The sequence below is a fragment of the Salvelinus sp. IW2-2015 genome, linkage group LG26 (assembly GCF_002910315.2).
Source record: "Salvelinus sp. IW2-2015 linkage group LG26, ASM291031v2, whole genome shotgun sequence".
In the NCBI taxonomy this organism is placed as follows: Eukaryota; Metazoa; Chordata; class Actinopteri; order Salmoniformes; family Salmonidae; genus Salvelinus; species Salvelinus sp. IW2-2015.
In genome coordinates, this window is record NC_036866.1 from 24,912,638 (window position 1) to 24,936,712 (window position 24,075).

Consider the following 24,075-nt stretch of genomic DNA (forward strand, 5'->3'; position numbering starts at 1 on the left):
TCTCTCATGATGTGTAGCCTAACATGTGCACAATGATGTGCCAAATCAGGGATTTAGTGCATTTTTGTTGGGTACGAATTTGAATAACCGCCTCAATATCTGCAGCCTTGGGTGGTAATATCACTCTAGGAGCTGATCCGTCATCAGTATTGTGAAATAATTCTAATGTTAAGGAAAGATTTGAATGGAGGTAGCTGATCCGAGAGCAACACTTCCTTTGTATTCTATCAGTATCAACACATGCTATAACAACACACTTAGCGACCGTTCTCTCTAGGAAACGCATGTTACATTTTCGKCCGTTGTAAGAAAGATACATCTTTAAAACACTCGTAAGCCTAAGTTTCATCACTATCAGGAAACCAGGCCCTGGTCTCTCCACTCCCTGTCCCTTGCCACTCCCTGCCGAACAAACTCAAAGGGCTCTTTTAAGAGACACCTAATAAATGAAAAGAAGCACACACCGTGYGTGCATGTGTGTGTGTCGCAAAAGGGAGGGGGGTGTCAAAAACTATACACGAAAGAGAATGGTCAAAATATCCCCTCCGGTAGGCAAACTCAGGAACTTCATAACCCAGGTCGGTGACGCTAACTGTTAAGCTACGAACCCTGTTATAGATGCTTCAACTTAAACGCTCTATTTAAATTGACAGTCATTTGATGACAGCTTGCTTTCGTTCCAAAATGTTTTTGCTGTTCATTCACTCAGTACTGATTGAACGTTTATTTCTCTTGCTTGGTAAACAATGTTTTGCCTAAAACAGTTTGTGTTGAAAACAGTTTCATTTTATCACATAGATAACCAAGTTAGCAAGCAACGCTTTTTCTTTTGACTGCGCACAGGTCACACAAGCAAGGAATTATTCTGATGTTTTACCTGGATGTTGCATGTGCAACCCACACCCCTGCTACTTTTTACTTATGGATGGCGACTTCAGGTTTTCGGGAACACATTGAAAAGTAACTTCACACTGTGTTGATCAGTCAGTGTAACGGATTTGAAATGGCTAGCTAGTTAGCGGTGGTGCGCGCTAATAGCGTTTCAATCGGTTACGTCACTCGCTTTGAGACCTTGAAGTAGTGGTTCCCCTTGCTCTGCAAGGGCCGCRGCCTTTGTGGAGCGATGGGTAACGATGCTTGGTGGGTGACTGTTGTTGATGTGTGCAGAAGGTCCCTGGTTCGCGCCCGTGTCGGGGCGAGGGGACGTACTAAAGTTAAACTGTTACATTGGTGCCGTGACCCGGATGACTGGTTGCTGCGGAAAAGTAACTGGCTATAATAGCAGCCAAGGACATTCRCTAGCTTATTTGTTTATACTCTGATTACATGCAAATGTCCAGGTCAGCAGTTTACACAGATGACTGTCTTCAACCGTATGAAAAATCTTCCATAGCAAAATATACCTAGCTAGCTAGCTACTTTCCTTTTGCTTCTCATCCAACTGGTTTTAACTAGCTAGCTACTAGCTAGCTGCTACTGTTGCGCAGCAACCGAGTTGCTCGACAGATTTAGAACCCTGAGATTCAGCCGAAAAGATCAGAAATGCTATAAAAAAGGTAGCACATCGTTGAAATGTGTATGTGATAAATTGTGAATTTAATCAAAACTATTGCAGCCACAAACTTGTTAAGTCAAAATGGATCTAAGTCTAATGGTCACCTTATGGATGTTGTAGCCTCGTTTTGGGATGGCAGGTAGCCTAGTGGTTAGAGCATTGGGATCGAATCCCCGAGGTAAAAATCTGTCGTTCTGCCCCTGAGCAAGGCAGTCCCCGGCCCCGAAGTCGTGGATATCGATTATGGCAGCCCCCCCACCTCTCTGATTCAGAGGGAAGACACATTTCAGTTGAATGCATTTAGTTGTACAACTGATAGGTATCCCCTTAATCCAACATCTAGAATTTGAGCTAGGTTTGCTCAAACAATTATCTGACGACCCTAATGCTAACAACCCTGTCAAAAATCCATTACAGTGGTAAAAGGCCGGAAAGATCATGATGAGAGGCGTGGAGTGTATTGTGTACCTCCGATAAAGTTGAGTTATCAATTTTTATCGACATTGGTGTCATATTGACTTAGATATGATGGTAGGGAGATTTGAATTTAACCTTGAGTTTCAACCAATGCACGGCTATAATGATTATTATTATTAATACAATTGCTCACTATTGACTGTACTGTTGTATACTGTCAAGGTGAAAGCTTGTTGCTTGACTGCTCTGTGAAGAAGCTGGCAGTGGAGGTCTGACTGATGCTTTTGCTGAGCCCGACATTATATCCCTATCCCTGCACACACACATCTTCTCATCTCTCTATACACACGTCTGCTGGTAGAGCTGTCCATGGGATGGTACAGGAGGAATTAGCTTTATCATATTTACCCTTATAATGAAATCAATCTCTTTGAGATAGCATGCTCAATCAATATCACAAACGTCCTCTGTCTGTTTGTTAACGCTCATAATATTCAGGATGAAGATGGGGAAAATGCCCCCCCCCCCCACACACACATGTAAGGCAAAGACGAGCATATAGATTTTTCATTACTTTAGTGATGACCTAAAATTTCAGATTTGACAAATACGCTGGCATATCAACGGCCCGCATCAATGGAGTCAGGGGCGGTGGTTGAAACTTTGGCTTGTATTCAAGTCAATGATTTGGCACGTTGGTCCGGCTTGTATTCAGGTCAATGATTTGGCACGTTGGTCAGGCTTGTATTCAGATCAATATTTTGGCACGTTGGTCCGGCTTGTATTCAGGTCAATGATTTGGCACGTTGGTCCGGCTTGTATTCAATCAATGATTTGGCACGTTGGTCCGGCTTGTATTCAAGTCAATGACTTGGCACGTTGGTCCGGCTTGTATTTAAGTCAATGATTTGTCACGTTGGTCCGGCTTGTATTCAAGTCAATGACTTGGCACGTTGGTCCGGCTTGTATTCAAGTCAATGATTTGGCACGTTGGTCCGGCTTTCCTGATGGTATCAGAGCACTGAATTTCTTTGCATTGAGGAACAAGCAACCAGGCTTACATGCTTATTGGGTGAGAGTGTGACAGGGTTGTAGACAGCAGAAACAGTGTGGTGGTGAGCGTTCAGAATGACAATGATACGGATGCCCTCTACATAACATGACGCAATGCTGAAGCAGAACTTTGTAATCCTATGAAGTGACTGAAATGGATGGCTTCATTTTACAGTGAGAGCACGAAAATAATCATAATACTGTATGAGCAAATGGGAGTTATTGGTTTATTCACAAAATGTGGTTCATGAGAAAGTRTTTGTTCAGAAGAGGAATGTCAGAGGAGGTCATTGGGCAGTTATATTGAGTGCAGACAATAGGTAGAATTAGAATTTGGTGAATATTCTGAACAAAATAACACTGTATAATTACACTATTCCTATTTTAAAACACTTTCAATTAGGATTGCAGTTTTGATTCACCCCTTTCTTACACAAGATTGCATTAGTCTGCATTTCATTAGTGCTTCCAAATGAATAGCTGTATCTTTTTGGTGTGCAGAGTGTGTATTTCGACATGAAATTGAACTCTGCCTAAAAGGCCAGCATTCCGGAGTCGACTCTTCACTGTTGGCGTTGAGACTGGTGTTTTGCGGGTACTATTTAATGAAGCTGCCAGTTGAGAACTTGTGAGGTGTCTGTTTCTAAAACTAGACACTCTAATATACTTGTGCACCGGGGCCTCACACTCCTCTTTCTATTCTGGTTAGGGCCAGTTTGCGCTGTTCTGTGAAGGGAGGAGTACACAACATTGTACTTCAGATCTTCAGTTTCTTGACAATTTCTCGCATGGAATTGCCTTCATTCCATGCGTTTCAGAACAAGAATAGAATAACGAGTTTCAGAAGAAAGTGCTTTGTTTCTGGCCATTGTGAGCCTGTAATCGAACCCACAAATGCTGATGCTCTAGATACTCAACTACTCTAAAGAAGGACAGTTTTATTGCTTCTTTAATCAGAACAACAGTTGTCAGCTGTGCTAACATAATTGCAAAAGGGTTTTCTAATGATCAATTAGCCTTTTAAAATAATAGACTTGGATTAGCTAACACAACGTGCCATTGGAACACAGGAGTGATGGTTGCTGATAATGGGCCTCTGTACACCTACGTAGATATTCCATAAAAAAATCTGCCGTTTCCAACTACAATAGTCATTTACAACATTAACAATGTCTACACTGTATTTCTGATCAATTTGATGTTATTTTAATGTACAAAAAAAATTGCTTTTCTTTCAAAAACAAGGACATTTCTAAGTGACCCCAAACTTTTGAACGGTAGTGTAATTCAGTATTATTCAGTGATAGATTTAATGAAGTTTTATATTCTGTTGAGCTTTCAGTATTTGAGAGGATGAGGATGGATGCACGTTGAGCACCTCTCCTACAGCAGACTGCAGTCTACTGAACTAACTATCTGTTCCCAATAGGAAGGTCCTATACAGAGGACAARGAATGGTTTTGAGGGTACCTATTTATTCCCCTCATAGTTTATTTAATCTTGTCTTTGGTTTACTTTCTTGTAATATACACTACCAGTCAAACGTTTTAGAACACCTACTCATTCAAGTTTTATTTATATTTTTACTATTTTCTACATTGTAGAATAATAGTGAAGACATCAAAAGTATTATAAAACACATATTGAATCATGTAGTAACCGGTCAATCAATACGGAACATTTCAAGAACTTTGAAAGTTTCTTCAAGTGCAGTCGCATAAACCATCAAGCTGTGATGAAACTGGCTCTCATGAGGACCGCCACAGGAATGGAAGACCCAGAGTTACCTCTGCTGCAGAGGGTAAGTTCATTAGAGTTACCAAATAAATGCTTCACAGAGTTCAAGTAACAGACACATCTCAACATCAACTGTTCAGAGGAGACTGTGTGAATCAGGCATTCATGGTTGAATTGCTGCGAAGAAACCACTACTAAAGGACATCAATAAGAAGAAGAGACTTGCTTGGGCCAAAAAACACGAGCAATGGACATTAGACCGGTGGAAATCCAAATGTGAGATTATTGGTTCCAACCGCCGTGTCTTTGTGATTATCTTTGCATGGTAGTTCCCACCGTAAAGCATTGAGGAGGAGGTGTTATGGTGTGGGGGTGCTGTGCTGGTGACACTGTCTGTGATTTTTTTAAATTCAAGGCACACTTAACCAGCATGGCTACCACAGCATTCTGCTGCGATACGCCATCCCATCTGGTTTGGATTTAGTGGGACTATCATTTTGTTTTTCAACAGGACAATGACCCAACACACCTCCAGGCTGTGTAAGGGCTATTTTACCTAGAAGGAGAGTGATGTAGTGCTGCATCAGATGACCTGGCATCCACAGTACCCCGGCCTCAACCCAATTGAGATGGTTTGGGTTGAGTTGGACCGCAGAGTGAAGGAAAAGCAGCCAACAAGTGCTCAGCATATCTGGGAACTCCTTCAAGACTGTTGGAAAAGCATTCCAGGTGAAGCTGGTTGAGAGAATGCCAAAATTGTGCAAAGTTGTCATCAAGGCAAAGGGTGGCTATTTGAAGAATCTCAATTATACAATATATTTTGATTTGTTTAACCCTTTTTTGGTTACTACATGATTCCATAGTTTATGTCTTCACTATTATTCTACAATGTAGAAAATAGTAAAAATAAAGAAAACCCCTTGAATGAGTAGGTGTTCTAAAAGTTTTAATTTAATGTAATTTTTCATATTTGATCAACATTATAAGGCAAGTCCCTTCATGGTTATACTACACTGTAAGTCAGTATAGTATAAGTCCTTTTGTTTCTAGAGTAAATAGTTGTAATTGCTCCAGATTCTGACATGAGACACAATTGTAATCAACTATATTAATCATTAAATTAGCTAATGCATTTGTGTAATTTATCATCCCTACTCTGAATCCATACTCTGAACCTTTCATATTTTCAAAATCTTTGTGCTTGACCTTTTTGTCTTGACAAGCTTTATTAAAATGTCCTCCTTCAGAGGGAATGAGTTGAACCTGGAAGCTTAAAGTCTCAGCAGGGTATTTATTTTTATATTTCTATTGGTCATCATGTGGGGATTTATGGCCCAGCGGTGTAGAAATACTGGGGGCAGAGCCATGGATGCCTTTTATTCTGGGGGAGTCAATCCTTGGCAGTGATTACATTCCAGAAGGAGAGGGTAAGACTCAAAAAGACAAAGCAACTATTAAAACCATTACAGAAAATACAGAATGTCCAAATTTAATTTGAATTGGAAGTACAATTTGACGAAAGTTGCAAAAAGTACATGTATAATATTTGTTCCTGTATTACCTACATTATATCTGTCACGGGATACATACATATGCATTGTACTTTGTTCTTAAACTAAGGTTATCTGGTCCCTGTGTACAGTGCTATTCACATGGTGTGACTGTGAGCAGCAGATCTCCCTCAGCATTGAGTGCCCTATGTTAACCTTTAACCTTCCTTGTGGAGTTTGCTAATATTGCATGCCTTTGAAAAGATTTCCAGCCTTTGGCGCGCTGGCTTCCCTTGCCTTGCCTGCCTGATGGAATGGAGTAGTATTCCAATGTGCAGCCAGCCACCCCCTCCCCAGGATGGCAACAAGCCACTGAAGCGGCTACTGTCTCTGTACATAATGGACCCTGGCCTCGTCTATGATTGTTTGGAAATGTGATTTTGATTCAGTGAACAGTTTGTGTCTGTCATGACTGATTAGCATCCTTGTTGCGGCTAGCAAGAAGAGGTGCCAAGTGTACAAATAATGTTGGAATGCACTGGCTATTGTTGAGCAAGTGAGGCGTGTGGGGGCATTCTTCCCTGAGCCAACCACATCCAGTGGCCACGTGTAAGTTACAGCATTATATCACAGACGGGGGGGGGGGACGGGGGGGGGGGGCTGCTGTGTAGAGTGAACTCACTGAAATACAAAGATGTACAATAATGTATTTCTAGCAGTACTATTATACCACCTTTTCAGACACTGTGTTTGAAATTATTGTGGGTACCTATGCAGATAAGAAAGCAACCTTTGAAGTAAGCATGTACAGTATGTTAGGTAGAGATAGTCATAGGTCAGTGGAGAGCAGGGGATGTTTTCCTTTCCAGGGCTGACTACATTAACATTTCACAGGGAGGTGTGTCTGTCTGTTTTTCTGTCTGTCTCTTTGTCTGTCTGCACACACTGATCTGATGCTGACAAAGTGTGGTCCACTATTTAACCTCCACATATCACCAGGCTGTTAGTCCCCAACTATCTACAGGCACAATGTGTTTTGTTCTCTCTGGCTTGTAATCAATGCCCTCCTTCCTTGTTAAGCGCTGAGGTTATTGATGTCTTCAAATGGGCTGCGCTGGGCAGAGTCTTCTGTTCTTGGTTTAACCTCATMTTTTACTGGCTGAGCTGGAGAGGGGATCAGGGTCCTACTCACACTCGGGTTTTAGTGTGGAAAAATAAATAAGAGAAAATTAGATTGCTGTCCCTACAAGCAAATGCATATTTCTGTCAAACAGAAAAGTACTGCCATTTCATGTTCTCACAAAACCCATTCCAGTTAGTTTGTAAAAGTAGTATTACGATTCCAGAAAGTAAATGTGTTTCAAATCTCTCAGATCTCACTAATCAAGGAAAACCAAGGCAGTTATAAATGTTATAAATGTTATTTTTCTGTTGTCTCTTTCATATTCACTGAGTGTACAAAACATTAGGAACACCTTCCTAATATTGAGTTGCCCCCTCTTTTGCTCTCAAAACAGCCTCAATTAGTCGGGGCATGGACTGCAAGGTGTCGAAAGCATTCCACAGGGATGCTGGCACATGTTGACCCCAATGCGTCTCACAGTTGTCAAGTTGGCTGGATGTCCTGAGGGTGGTGGACCATTCTTGTTACACACAGGAAACTGTTGAGCGTGAAAAACCAAGCAGCGTTGCAGTTCTTGACACACTCAAACCGGTGCACCTGGCACCTACTACCATACCCAATTTAATGGCACTTAAATATTTTGTCTTGCTCTTTCACCCTCTGAATGACACACATACGCAATCCATGTATCAATTGTCTCAAGGCTTAAAAATCTTTCTTTAACCTGTCTCCTCCCCTTCATCTACACTGGTTGAAGTGGATTTAACAGGTGACATGACCTGGATTCACCTGGTCAGGTTATGTCAGTCTATCACACAAGTTATACAATGTGAATAGGTACTTTGTTATACTGTAGTGCAGGTATTCCCAAACTGGGGGGTACGCCAAATAAAAATGTGATTCACATTAAAAAGTACAAATAAATGTTTTATATATTTTTTTCTTCTTCACATTTTCAAACAGTACATTTATATTTTCCAATGGGGCTATACATTTGGGTGCGTTTTTTTTCTCGCCTGAGTTGCCTCGTTTCACTGCCAAAAATAAAATTAAACCATCTAGTGTTCAGCGAAATAACAACACATTGTCAAATACAGGTAGTCTAATCAAATAATTAACATCCAATCACATTAACCGTTACTCTCTCGCGGGAAACTTTCACTCTTGCGCAAACATTTAGAAGCAAAACATGACAATTTGAAAAATAAGCCACAGGAGTTTTTTGAGCGAGAATAAAGACGACTTTCGAGTGGTAAGACATGTGTAAAAGCAAAAGATACCATTAATAAGAAGGGGCTAGAAGCATCTTATATGGTGAGCTACCAAGTGGCCCCATACTATTGTGGAGGACTTAATTCTTCCTGCTGCCGCGGATATGGCTGGGACAAAAGGCCAAAAAAACTATACAGACAATGGCTTCATCAAACAACACTGTTTTCCGACGCATCAGTGACATGGCAGGAGATGTTTTGAAACAATTACTGCTTAACATTCAAGCCAGGTAATTATATGCGTTACAGCTGGATGAGTCAACAGACGTGGCGGGCCTGGCACAGCTCCTGGTATATATCCGTTACGTTTATGGGGGGTCAATTAAGGAAGACATCCTCTTCTGTAAACCACTGGAAACCAGGACAACATGAGAGGATATTTTTAAAGTACTGGATAACTTTGTGACATCAAATGAACTTTAGTGGTCAAGATGTGTTGGTATCTGTACTGATGGAAAAAGCCATGAGATGGAGACATAGTGGAGTGGTAACGCGCGTGCAAGCAGTTGCTCCCGACGACACTTGGGTACACTGCAGCATCCACCGAGAGGCTCTTGCTGCCAAGGGAATGCCTGACAGCTTGAAATACATTTTGGACACCACAGTGAATGTCACACCCTGGCCTTAGTTATCTTTGTTTTCTTTATTATTTTAGTTAGGTCAGGGTGTGACATGGGGAATGTTTGTGTTTTGTCTCGTTTCGGGTGGTTATATGGAAAAGGGGGTGTTGGGTTTAGTGTATGGGTTTGTGTTGTGTGAATGTTTCTAGGTATGTCTATGGTTGAGTGAATGTTTCTAGGTATGTCTATGGTTGCCTGAGTGGTTCTCAATCAGAGACAGATGTCGTTCATTTGTCTCTGATTGGGAGCCATATTTTAGGCAGCCATAGGCATCATGTTTTTGTTGGGTCATTGTCTAAGTCTGTGTCTAGGTCTAGGTCTGTGTCAAGATTGCATGTTTTGCATTTAGTCGGTTATAGCTTCACGGTCTTCGATTTGTTGTTTTGCTTYGTTGGTTCATCTTCTAAATAAAGAGAAGATGTATTTTTCACACGCTGYGCCTTGGTCCGCTTTCTCTCCCTTTGTCGATCGTGACAGTGAAAATGGTTAACTTTGTTAAAGCAAGGYCCCTGAACTATCGTGTATTTTCTGCATTATGCAATGATATGGGCAGCGACCATGTAACGCTTTTACAACATGGTTATCAAGGGGCAAAGTATTGTCACTTTTTTTTAAATTGAGAGACGAGCTTAAAGTTTTCTTTACTGACCATCATTTTCACTTGTCTGACCGCTTGCATGATGACRAGATTCTCACACGACTGACCTATCTGGGTGATGTTTTTTCTCGCCTGAATGATCTGAATCTAGGATTACAGGGACTCTCCGCAACTATATTTAATGTGCGGGACGAAACTGAGGCTATGATTAAGAAGTTTGAGCTGTCTGCATTAACAAGGACAACACACAGGTCTTTCCATCATTGTATGATTTTTTGTGTGCAAATGAACTCAAGCTTACGGACAATGTCAAATGTGATATAGCGAAGCACCTGAGTGAGCTGGGTGCACAATTGCGCAGGTACTTTCCCGAAACAGACGACACAAACAACTGGATTCGTTATCCCTTTCATGCCCTGCCTTCAGTCCACTTACTGATATCTGAACAAGAGAGCCTGAGTGAAATTGCAACAAGCGGTTCTGTGAAAATTTAATTTAATCAGAAGCCACTGCCAGATTTATGGACAGGGCTGCACTCACGTACCTATGCGAGAGTCGATTCTCGGCCCTCACGAGCATGAAAACTAAATACAGAGGCACAGACTGTGTGCGGAAAATGATTTAAGACTGAGACTCTCTCCAATACAACCCAACATTGCAGAGTTATGTGCATCCTTTCAAGCACACCCTTCTCATGAACCTGTGGTGAGTTATTCACATTTTTTGATGAACAACTATATGTAAGATGGCTAAATAAAGAGCAAAATGATTGATTATTATTATATTATTATTTGTACCCTGGTCCTATAAGAGCTCTTTGTTACTTCCCACGAGCCGGGTTGTGACAAACTCACACTCATTCTTATGTTTAATAAATGTTTCGAATTGTGTATGTGTGACAGGCTTACAATGATGGCAAAAAACAAAATTTGAGAGTTCAATGACCCTGGTGCTAGAGGAAAACGCAGCTGGAGGTTGAATGTTTGAAGGGGTACGRGGCTATAAAAAGTTGGGGAACCACTGCTGTAGTGTATAGCAATATGCTGACATTTACATTTAGATAATCAGGTTTCACTATCTCACTTGCTTATTCAGGTCAAGCTCTTCTTAAGAGAAAATACCATTGTTGTGGATTCACCCTTTGATGAAGTACAGTTTGTGTAACCCATCGTCTGTTTCCATTATGTAGGCTGTAATGTATTATTGTCCCTACATACCTGTATCTCTGAAAAATGGGTTCTAATAGATATTGTCCCTTGCCTTTTGTAACTATTTTGTTGATCAGTGAAAGACCAAACTCTGAAGTACGTTACCATTAGATTGTGAGAGAAGATTCATTTGTTTAGTTGAATGTGTGAGTCCTGGGCCCTCCACTACTACTAACAGAGTGTCCATGGTGTTACGTACGTTGTGTCCTCCAGGGCCCTTCCCCAGGCCCAGGCCAGAGCCTCAGAGCTGGAGGTGATCTCCCAGCAGGTGGAGGAGGACAACCAGTGTCAAAATCCGGTCCAGCTAGGCAGCTTTGCTTACAGAGACCTGCCTCTGGCCGTACTGGACATCTCCCTGGCCGGTTCCCAGCTCATCTCCAACCTGGACGAAGAGGACAACAGAGAGGGGTAGGTGGACACAGAGACCCGTCCCCTCTGTGTATCTGTGTAGGCCTAACCATCAGCCTGGACCTGGATTAGTCCAAGCTATGATCAGTCCATTTTTGTGTATAATGCAATCATACTGTATATTAATCTTTGTTCTATGGCTTCTTTCTCAGGTGAGATCATTCTTACACAGCCATAGATACGTAACTGGAAAGACAGCTAACCTTCACATTTTTCCTTGGGTCAAAGAGAAAAATGTGCTGTTTTAAAGCTAATTTCCTGCTATACTACACATATTACTATGGGGGCYCCCAGAACCCTGTAGTCAAACTCTGTAGCCACAGTATGCACTACGATGCATTGCATACATTAGATAGATTAGAGGAGAGACTTGAGTGTGAGGATCTTGTACAGAGATAGAGGGTGCAGAACATTTGCTTAGGCATGCTAGGAATATGTTATACATGCTGCTGTAGCCTAGTGGTAAAGCAAAAATAGAATAAAGAAAATGTCACCATCTAAAACAAGCAATGTTTCTTGACTGAAAATGTGTCATTCCAGGCATCTGAATTGGTGCCTAATTATTCAATAGGCATTTGTTTGCCATGAAATGTTCAACCAAAAGGATGCTATTACAGAGATTGTACCTAAAACATTTCCCCTGTGTTTTTGATGATTGTACAATTACAATAACTGACATAGAACTAAGCACAATCCATAACCTACCATGACATGCTAGTTCAGCTCATCATAATGATACCTGACATGCCATTGAATCACTCACATTCACCTTTCATTGTGGTGTAGGATAGTTTGAGGATACAGTATGTGTCTGTGAATACTTCAGTGTCATCCTTGCATTGTCAAGGTATTAACTGACATGCCAGTGAGCCTACACTATATGTCTCAGTGACATAATTTCTCTGTTATAAAAAGATTCCTCCCTTCAACGTGCACTTTTGGCTCAAAACAAACAGTGTTGTTAGCGTCACATTGTTCCTGAAATGTCAGGCGCTGGTGGCTGTGTTGTTGRGTGTGTTGTCTCTGCCCATAGGCCCTGCTCGTCCTGGTTGGGTGTTTCTCACATGGCCCTATCACTGCGCTGCAAGCTGAGTGTGTACAGGACATACCCCCTCTTATTCTGCCAGTCCTCTCAGGATGCGTGACTCACAGGCCGTTGGGTGCTCTCGTCTGTGCAGAGAAAGTAGACAAACGCCATGAGCTTAATTAGAGCATCCGCCCGCCACGTCATTCAATGCCTGCTCTGTCAGCTGACATCACCACACCCGGCTGGGACCTAGTCCGGCCCAGGGCTCTGTGGGAACCAAGGGGGGACAGATGGTCCCCAGTCCCACGCCACAGAGTGCAGGAGCTGGCAGCGCTGGCATCACTTTGGGCACTCTCAGGAGAACGTGTCCATGTGAAACTCTGTCACACCATGAGAAAGCACACAGCGATGTGGAAAAGTCATGGGATGCTAAGGTGCATCTCTAAGGGATTTTAGAAGTCTGACTTTTCTGRTAAAGTCTCTGGCTAARTAGCTATTTGTTTTGATGAAAGGGATTGGAATGAATTTCTTAATTGGAATGATATTTCCCTCCAAGCCTGGGAAATATTATTTAGCCCTGTAGTGCCATCATAATAATCAGAATAGGCGGTGGTGCCAGTGAAGCTGGAGATATGGCATGTTCATTCAACTTTTTAGATTGGAATTCCAGATTTCCAAACCACAGGCATTCCAAGGCCTACTCGTCATCGGAGTTTCACTGTGGGCTCATGTTTCCATCCGTTGGAAGCATTCGTGAAAACAGAGAAATATGCAGCCATATCTTTACTCTGTGAGTTATGTCTGTAGCATTAGAGGAATGACAGAGCTAAGTTGGTATTGCACATTGTCATTCATTAGACTCATTGAAATAGTCAGACGCCCTAATGACTAACTGAGTGTACATTCTGATTATTTATAAAGAATTGTTATCCCTACCCTTACGCACATTATGTTCCTTAACATCCTCTCAACCTTGTCTTAATACATTTATAAGCAAGCTCTCCAATGTATAATGAAGTGCTTTCTCTAAATGTAGACCCTTATGTCATGGTCAATATTTGGCATGAACACCGTAACTGATTATGTAACGTTCAAAGTCACATTGGATTATTGTTTTCCTGATGCTGCCTCATTTTTGTTCTTAGATGTCCATATCAGATTAGCTTCTTAGTTCTACTAAACCAGACCTGACAGACATTCCAGAGAATAAATAAACGTTGTTTTAAAGCTGACACAAACAGACTGTAATTGGTCTACATGACTAAATATGGGTCTTCATATATGGGTCTTTCATCAAGTAATCAATAGCATACTATAACGTCGGTTGCTTAGCTGAATGGGTTTACCATCAGCCCTGGGTTTACCATCCGTTTTCCAAGTAGATTTAACGTCATCACATCGATTTTTGGGGGGTTGAAATGACATGGAAGCAATGTTGATTTAGTTTTTGCCCAGTGGGAAGGCTTAAAAGAGGACTTCCCTTTGTTGTGCTCTGTATAGCTGTGAAACAGAAGAGAGTCTTATAGTGCATGTGGTAGGTTTTGCATTGTAGCGAGCTGCTGCACATGGATCTCTATCAGCAGACGTGGGCGATTATGTAGGAGGTGGATGTTCTTGCGGACATCAGGGGGCACATGCAGGACTAGCAGATTCAGAGCAGTGATGAGCTCTAGATTTTTTAATAGACTTCTTCATGGAGCTACCTTCTTGCCCAGAACATGCTAGAGACTACGGTGATGTGGCGTGTTGCTTTCCACTCTTATCACYTTATTCACCCCTTCTGATTGACCTGTCATATGCTTTTGTCATGTTATGACGTTCAGCTTCTGAAAATCCGCCAGCATCGTCACAGGGTTGTGGCATTTCAACCTTAATTGGAGCATAGAAAGACATCCAAGCCTTTCATTGGTTATAAGACATATTGTAAAAAGGGTTGTTTCAAACACTTTCTTACACACTTTAACAGTTTATGAGTGTAACCGGGCTATGTATAGTGTGATCTATTGGTCAAGATGTGAAGCTGCAGCATTAAGGTGAATTAGAGTGACGTCCTCCTAGTGACCTTCCTTGTGGGTTGACCCTTCAGATCCAGACTTAGTTGAGTCCAGGTCCCTCCAGAGAACCTCCAGGCCTCTCAAGAGCTGTGCCAGGGGCCAGGGATCCTCTCTGAGCTGCCAACCCAGGGCCCACAGCCCTCACTCGGTATATCATCTGCCAGACCAGCCTCCAGCCCCAATCCACCAACAGCAGCAGGAACAGCAGCATATGCCACTGATCTCAACGGGGCCAATGTGTGAAGTGTGATGCGTTGCWGCAATGACAGATGGTTCATCTGGGTCAACCTGTCGCAGTGACTGTAGGAGAGAGAGGAGGGACCTTCACCCTGCCTGCTCCCATACTCCCATTAATTAACAAAGCTGCCCGCCAAAGATTAGTGGGAAATGGCTCCATTTGCCGAATGTGGGCTTGCCTCTGTCGTGTCTGTGACTATCATTAAATGTGAAGACTGTTATTTTATCAAATCAATTCTCTAGGTTTAAAACTAATTATGTAAACATKAATTAACTTCTTTCGGATCAGTGAAGGTTGAATGTTTTCTAGTCTGGTGTGAATTTCTTCAGGAGTGGGTTTTATACACTTCAGAGAAAGGGCAGTCCATGACGCCGACGTAATGTCTATGCTCACGTGGGCGTGGCCATTGATTTGGTTAACTTTATATGAAAACCTATACTCTCATTTAGAAGGTTAGCATCACATCTTTTCACAAATAGTTTCATGTTTAATCACATACGTTTCACAATATTTAGATGCAAACCTGACAGCTGGGAAATGTACACTTTAAGAGATAGTTGTGTGTTTCCTGTCCTTCATGAGATCACAAATGGAACACACTTGTCATAACTGTCCCTTAAGTGTCCATGGACCATTTCCACATCCTCCAGAATATAAATATTGTTTAGTTCTCCCATTTTGGRGATTAGGAGTTTTGAACAAAATAAGTTATTTGTTCTGGTAGACTCTCTCAATACTGCATGGCAGTTTCTAAATAAAGGAAACACCAACATAAAGTGTCTTAATAGGGCGATGGGCCACCACGAGCCGCCAGAACAGCTTCAGTGCTCCTCTGAAACTCTATTGGAGTGATGCAACACCCATACTTCCACAAGAAATTCCATAATTTGGGCTGTGGACACCATGAAATTGGGGAGAAAATAATATACACTGCCGTTCAAAAGAAGGCCAGCATCCCGGAGTTGCTTCATCACTGACGTTGAGACTGGTGTTTTATGGGTACAATTTAATGAAGCTGCCAGTTGCGGACTTGTGAGGCGTCTGTTTCTCAAACTAAACAATCTAATGTACTTGTCCTCTTGCTCAGTTGTGCATCGGGGCCTCCCACTCCTCTTTCTAGTCTGGTTAGAGACGATTTGCGCTGTTCTGCGAAGGGAGTAATACACAGCATTGTACGAGATCTTCAGTTTCTTGGCAATTTCTCGCATAGAATAGCTTAGACATTTCTCAGAACAAAAATAGACTRATGATTTTCAGAAGTTCTTTGTTTCTGCCATTTTGCTGATGCTCCAGATACTCAACTAGTCTAAAGGCCAGTTTTATTGTTTCTTTAATCAGAACAACAGTTTCCAGCTGTGCTAACATAATTGCAAAAGGGTTTTCTAATGATCAATTAGCATTTTATAATGCAAAACTTGGATTAGCTAACACAACGTGCCATTGGAACACAGGAGTGATGGTTGCTGATAATGGGCCTCTGTACACCTATGTAGATATTCCATAAAATATTAGCTGTGTCCAGCTACAATAGTCATTTACAACATTGTCTACACTGTATTTCTGATAAAATYTTATGTTATTTTAATGGACAAGAAATTTGCTTTTCTTTCAAAAATAAGGACATTTCTACATGACCCTAAACTTTTGAACGCTTGTAAGATGGCGTTGGAGCAGAAGGCAAACATTTTACATGTCCCCAACCGATTGTGTTTTTTTATCTGCGTTTGTAACAATTTTGTTTTTACTCATTTTGTACATAATGTTGCCGCTACCGTCTCTTATGACCGAAAATAACTTCTAGACATCAGGACTGCGATTACTGACCACTCACCGAGGGAGAGGATATACGGATCCCTCTGGAACAGGCCCCGACCCCCGTGATCTGCGTGAAGAGGAGGCGGAGAAAGAGAGGCCGGAGAGTGGGCTACCTTCTGAGAATTTGAAGGCGATCGAATCAACCCCCACTTCCCTCAATTCTGCTAGCAAACGTGCAATCTTTGGACAATAAAATTGACGAGTTACAGGGAAGATTAAACTAGCAACGGGACATTAAAAACTGTAACATCTTATGCTTCACGGAGTCATGGCTGAACGACGACAATATCAACATACATCTGGCTGCTTATACGGTGTACCGGAAGGATATAACAGTGGCTGGTAAGACAAGGGGCGGCGGACTATGTATTTTTGTAAATAACAGCTGGTGCACTATATCTAAGGAAGTCTTGAGGTATTGCTCGCCTGAGGTTGAGTATATCATAAGCTGTAGACCACACTACCTACCGAGAGAGTTATCTGTATTCTTCATAGCTGTTTACAAACACCTCAGTCAGAGGTTGGCACTAAGATAGCATTGAATGAGCTGTATTCCGCCATAAGCAAACAAGTAAGCACTCACCCAGAGGCGGCGCTCCAAGTAGCCGTGGACTTTAATACAGGGAAACTTAAATCAGTTTTAACAAATTTCTATCAGCATGTTAAATATGCAACCAGAGGGAAATTAACTCTGGACCACCTATACTCCACACAGAGACGCATACAATGCTCCCTCGCCCTCCATTTGGCAAATCTGGCCATAATTCCATCCTCCTGATTCCTGCTTACAAGCAAAAATTAAAGCAGGAAGCACCAGTGACTAGATCAATAAAAACATKGTCAGATGAAACATATGCTAAGCTACAGGACTGTTTTGCTAGCACAGACTGAAATATGTTCTGGGATTCCTCCAATGGCATTGAGGAGTACACCACATCTGTCATTGGCTTCATCAATAAGTGTATCGATGACGTTGTCCCCACAGTGACCSTACGTACATACCATGTCGTGGAAATATTCAATCAATAATATTTCTCAAATACCAGATCCTGTGAGTTTATTACAACGTAATATAAGCCGAGCTGGTTCATAACTCCCTTTCCAGCCTTGGCGCACACTTTTTATACAGGTTTCATCCTTACGTCACACATAGTAACTCCTCTTTATATTAATGATTCATCSCCTCTGGCATTTAGCCATCATTATCTTTTTGCCTTGCACWAATTTTAGTTCGGTTTCACATTAGGGCATAGAAACATTAGGCCATAGCAATGGTACAAAAATAAACAGACATTCCCACTCTCAAGACAGGTGCATGTCTAATGGTGCCTAATGACCTAGACACAGAGTGCACTTATCCTGCTGACTACTTCAAAATGTATAATGGGCACACATGTACTAGAAAATTCTCAATAGGCGTATCCATAGCAACAATAAATAATAGGCCATAGCAATGGTACAAAAATAAACAGACATGTCCACTCCCCAGACAGGTGCATGTCTAATGGTGTCTAATGACCTAGACACACATATAGAGTGCACTTATTTTACTCTAAGATGTCACACATGTACTGGAAAATTCCCAATATATCCCTCTGGGGCTTAATAAGTCCCAAACCTTAAAGTTTGTTGCAGTACAAGTGAAGTGGGAAGCACCTTCTATGTTGCTAAGGAGACAATCTGCCTCCCTTAAACCTTATCAACCTTTGCTTCATTTTCTCATTCATACTGGGGAGTCAGGACCAAACATCTCCTTTCACATATAGCTAGAAAGAAGTAAAAGATCCCTCAAGCCAATTGTCCTTTAACATAGTGTAAAAGCATGTGTAACGACCRTCTGTTGAAGGTGTGGACCAAAGCGCAGCGTGGGAAGTGTTCAATATTATTTATTAAAGAAACTGAAAACTGAGACAAAATGTAACACGAAACAGTTCTGTCTGGTGAAGACACAAACAGAAAACTACCCACAAAAAACATGTGGGAAAAAGCTACCTAAGTATGGTTCTCAATCAGAGACAACGATAGAMAACTGCCTCTGATTGAGAACCACACCCAGCCAAACAAAGAAATACAAAACATAGAAAATGAACATAGAATGCCCACCCAAATCACACCCTGACCAAACCAAAATAGAGACATAAAAAGCTCTCTCGTTCTCAATATGACACATAACCTTATTGATCTCCCTCACAAACTGTTTGGTCATAAGTGAAAAAACCTGTTAAAGAATCAAGGGCAAGGTACATGGACTCTTGTAACTGGAAAACCCTATGTCACATACATGTCTAGGCGAACAGATATTCAGAAGGTCTAACATMATTTATCATTCAGCAACTGTTACATTGAGTATATGGTTATATACTTTTAATATTGAGTCAATTTTTTGATTCTGGGGTAGTTTCTTCATTTTGGCTACCCCAGTTGGTAACAGAGGTCCAGATTTTCTGTCGCAACCCACTTTCTTGTGGTTTTACCATTGTCTTAGTTGGTGTACTAGTGGGAGGTGTTTTTACAATTTCTTCTAGGTTTGGCGCTGTTGCAGTCAAGGCCGTTCTACCGCTCTTCATCTGTCCTGGTTTCCACTGTCTGTTAGGAGGACCATGTGAGGGCAGAGAAGTCGATGGTAGGGAAGTCTCCTTCCCATTCTCCTGTCGTTGTTTCGCCGTCCCCCCTCGCCTTTGTCACGGATATCTGCCAGAGTAGGTATGTCATCAGGAGTAACAGGCATGTCCCTCCTCCCCATCCCTGGATCTTCAGGCGAGTGTATCTGTTGACTATTGGGAGTTGCGCCGTGGTCCTCTTCTTCTGTTTCCTCCAGGCTCCTGCCTGGTGTATTAGCATCCTCTCCTTCTGTTCCCTCCGGACTCCTGCCTGGAGTATCAGCATCTTTTCCTTTCCGTTCCCTTCAGGCTCAATGGTCGTTCGCTCACCCTTGGTGCTTTGGTGCAGTGGTTTAGATGGTACCAGATGGTGCTTCCTTCCACCTGGATGGCTGTTCGTGTTGCTAGGACCACCTTGTAGGGACCCTCTCGCCTTGGCCTGCTCCACCTCCTCCAGAACACACAGATGCAGACCTGGTCCCCTGGGACCACCGGACGGGGAACCTCTGGTCCTGGTTCAGGTTTTTGCCTTCTTCTCGTAAGGTTTTCAAACTCTGAAACTTATGGCCTTTGTTCTATGATCACACCATACACAATCGTATTTCYATCTCTCATCACACGACATTCGAGCTGAAGCTGGTGACCCTCCTTCACTTCAGCTGAGCTGCTTTTAGTTGCTCCACTTTCTCCTTCTGGTTTCTAAGAGAGTGATAGCATAAGACTTGCAAAGCAACGATAAGCACAAAACATAACAGTATTAACAATGTGATAAGCTATGCATCATTATATATGCATGAAAACCAAAGTCTGAGACCATGACAATCCCCACTCTCTCTTCACCTGACTCTATGCCTCCAGGATACTTTCCTGCTAGACCCTACAAAAATGAAGGCCCTAAAAAGCCTCCTCATGCTTTCGCCCAGTCTTCCCCTTTCTGGCCCCAGGTTCCGAGAGGTGTTCCCAAGCCATGTCATTTTCACTTTGTTCCGCATCTCCATTCATTGCCACTTGATAGGCACGTCACCTGGTAGGCAAGTGCGTATCCCTAATCAACTATACATCCTCTTGAGGTAACTCAGCACTGTATATGCTTTCACATCAATGCCTTCAAAATATTTAGAGTACAATTACACCAACATCTATCCTCTTTCATATGATGCATTAACCAATAAAGCAGCTAACCCAACCCAACTATGATGTTAAAGTAGCTCCTAGACCAAACCCATCTGCATGTCTACAGTGGAATCTAGTCTCTCTTTTTAGTTCCGCTTCCTCTGTCATGGTGTCTTCAAGCGCACCCATTATGCCGCTGGACCTCACTTCTCGTGAGAACTATGCACCCACCGAGGAGAGACATGATGATCTTTACCGCTGCAGGTGATGTAAGAGTACTGTGTGTGGACCAGGCCAACGCTGTCCCAATACCCACCGCCTGGTGTATCTTGATGTACACTCAATCTCCAGAATTCAGCCCGCTTCCTTGGTTATCTATGCTTTCACATGATACACAATGCAACGCATGGGTAATTTCCTGACAACATAGACCCTCCTCTTATGGCAAGATCACTAATTTGTTACATTTGAATAACAGCCCCCCTTACTCCAATTGGTCTCCCAGTTACCAGCTACCAAGCCATGTGGCAGGAGTCCTCAAACTGATTCCCCAACAATGCTACTAAAGTAACCCCTGCTACTACTAGCATGGCCCATGCCTATAGTCTCCTTCAGTTACGGTCCCTACAGCGACTGCCGTGAGAATAACTCCTGCATGTAAATCTGTCAAATGTTCGCTGGCTGTTAGAAAATGGGAAAGAGATTAATGAGTTGGAAGAATATCCAACCTAACAAAACTCTGAGTCACAGGTTTCTTGAAAGTTTACCATAGTGTCTGAAATGCCACCACTATCTCTTCTACTCTCACCATGATCTGGGTATGTGTAATGTTCAATTTAACTTCATTAACTCCCTATATTGTGCASAGTTAGCTGTCCTTCCTCTCCTATGAGCTGTCTCCTGTAACAATATACAGTCTCTGGRCATTATACTCCTCTATCAGCACGACCTTAATTTATGAGCCCCCACAGATCTTTACTGCAGTCCCGTTCCATCCCACTTAACAGCCCTATGTAAACATTYTGTCTCAAACACCTCCTCCTGCTACAGATACATTTGCACATATATCATTCCATCTAACCCATTACACACTAGTCACTACTCCTCCTAATGCACTTCTTTAGTTATAAACATACAACATTCTCAAATCAATTAGTCAATATACATCAATCCATCCTCTGGAACATTGATAACTCTGCTGCTCCACAGAACCTAATATACATATTGACTTGAAAAGGAAAGAGAGAAAAAACATGTTTAATAACTTCACATCACTCATTGATGGGGCTTAAACCACAATTCTGATTACATGGTTAAACAAAAGAGAACAAAAAAACTTAATGGTTAACCCAAGCTATCATCCAGTGAGTTCTCTAACAACCTCCCTGTCGGAGGACACTTAGAAATAAGGTTTCTGGAGCGTCCCTCAGCCTAATAAATTTGAGCAGGGCCGTCACCCCTTACCGTTTAAAAGCAACTATCCCTCGCTGTATCCAAATCTTAACTACAACATTTTAATAAAGTATCCAACCCAAATTCAGAATGACAGTCCTTAGTGCTTACTTTGAGTCTATGACTGGAATTCCAGCTTCTTAACTGAGCACATCTCATTCCTGGTTAGAATGTACATTTGTAAATGGAACCTTTATTGCTGTAATAACTCTTCTCATTACAGCCCCTTTGTCCCTGTTTTCCTGTTGCAAGTGGCCTGGTAATGAAAGATCAGTATCACAATGCATCCGTAGTCTATATTGTTTGCAGTGTGCAGACCCCCCTGTCTTTCTCCTGGCACTTATCATTCCAGCGTGTCTTTTTCAGATATCGTTTACAGTTCATCTTCCCAACAGCACATGTAACTCTTGCCTGTCCCATTTGATGCCCTTGATAATGTCCCAATTTAAATTTCCAAATAGACACATCCGAATCTTCCACATACACGAGTCTCTCACCTGAACCGTTCTCTCTTCACGCTCACCCACACGCTCGCTCAGCACTCCTACCCCGGTTTATGGCTCGGACTCAATAGAAGTGTTTAAAGTCACTGTCGTATTGCATGCCTTTGTCGCTCTTTCTTCAGCGGTTAGGGAGGGTTTTGAGGTTCACACACACTGTTTGTGGTCAAATTAATTCCTACCTTGCATTAAGACACGATCTGACTTCACCTTCCATGATAATTCAAAAAAACTAAGATCAGAACAGTTTAGTTCAATTAATTTCTGTTTCAGGAAATCCAGACAAGCATTGACTATATGACAAATTATTCGGTAACCTTTTCTTAACATTATCTCTATGACAATGTGCAAAGAGCATAAACAACATACTGTACTACTAAAACCATTTTCAAAATCAGTTTATACTATCTTGTTTTACTGGCGATCTCTGGAAGATTACCAGATCAGAAAGTATCACCCTAACCTATCGCAGAAATCCCACACTCCATTAATCCCAATCTGGTTCAATTTGTATCGGGAAAAAATTAACGATATATAAAATCAGCAATTTACATATCACACTCCATTTGGAGTAACTGTCATCCCTTCTTAACATATATCTTTCCTTCTATATGCAGACTGACAAAGTACATTTGTAGATTTACCCAAAGACCAGGACCCCAGGAAACTGGTAATTTTCCCCTTCGAACACATGATTCAAAACAACATGTTGAATAAAATATAAACCAAATTGAATAACGAATCAACTTAGAACTACAACAGTCATGGTCCCACTCTTATTAGAGACTGGTGTTTGATATTCATTTTATAATTAAATCCCACCTCTTCCTGTCATTTCTAGTGAGATGAATCAGGCCTCACCATTCAAATATTTCCTCTCCCTTTTCTTTCCCTGACCTTCCGAAACCATTGAAACACCTTTCAAAGCATTTTCATCCTTCTGCGTACCCAATTTAAAACTGAATTGAAAACAAAACCCATCCAAAATAAATCCCACAGTATCAACACCACTAACGCATATTCATAACCGGTAAATTGTGTGTGTGTGTGTGTGTGTGTGTGTGTGTGGTAAACCATATGGCAAAAACAAACAAAAATGGCCAGGCCTTATTTAATTTGGTAACTCCTCTTTAACACCGAATCTGGATAACTATATACAGTTGAAGTTGGAAGTTTACATACACTTATGTTGGAGTCATTAAAACTTGTTTTTCAACCACTCCACAAATTTCTTGTTAACAAACTATAGTTTTGTCAAGTCGATTAGGACATCTACTTTGTGCATGACACAAGTAATTTTTCCAACATTTGTTGACAGATTATTTCACTTATAATTCACTGTATCACATTCCAGTGGGTCAGAAGTTTACATACACTAAGTTGACTGTGCATTTAAACAGCTTGGAAAATTCCAGAAAATGATGTCATGGCTTTAGAAGCTTCTGATCGGCTAATTGACATCATTTGAGTCAATTGGAGGTGTACCTGTGGATGTATTTCAAGGCCTACCTTCAAACTCAGTGCCTCTTTGCTTCACATCATGGTAAAATCAAAAGAAATCAGCCAAGACCTCAGAAAAAAATTGTAGACCGCCACAAGCCTGGCTGATGTTTTGGTCACTTTTGAATGCTGGCGGTGCTCTCACTCTAGTGGTAGCATGAGACGGAGTCTACAACCCACACAAGTGGCTCAGGTAGTGCAGTTCATCCAGGATGGCACATCAATGCGAGCTGTGGCAAAAAGGTTTGCTGTGTCTGTCAGCGTAGTGTCCAGAGCATGGAGGCGCTCCAGGTCAT

The 24,075-nt window shown here is 41.8% G+C and overlaps 1 protein-coding gene and 1 long non-coding RNA gene across 2 annotated transcripts in view; one reads left to right on the plus strand and one right to left on the minus strand.

The window, feature by feature from the left end:
* LOC111952891 (transmembrane protein 266) overlaps positions 1-24,075 on the plus strand; it is a 90,115-nt gene that overhangs the window by 12,643 nt on the left and 53,397 nt on the right. Inside the window, exon 3 of the mRNA XM_023971886.2 lies at positions 11,286-11,480. Coding sequence (XP_023827654.1) covers positions 11,286-11,480 — 195 coding nt within the window. The remainder of the gene's footprint in view (positions 1-11,285; positions 11,481-24,075) is intronic.
* The window catches only part of LOC111952892 (uncharacterized), a 16,891-nt gene continuing 11,300 nt past the window's right edge, over positions 18,485-24,075 (minus strand). Inside the window, exon 3 of the long non-coding RNA XR_002875782.2 lies at positions 18,485-19,935. This is a non-coding gene — a long non-coding RNA (uncharacterized lncRNA). The remainder of the gene's footprint in view (positions 19,936-24,075) is intronic.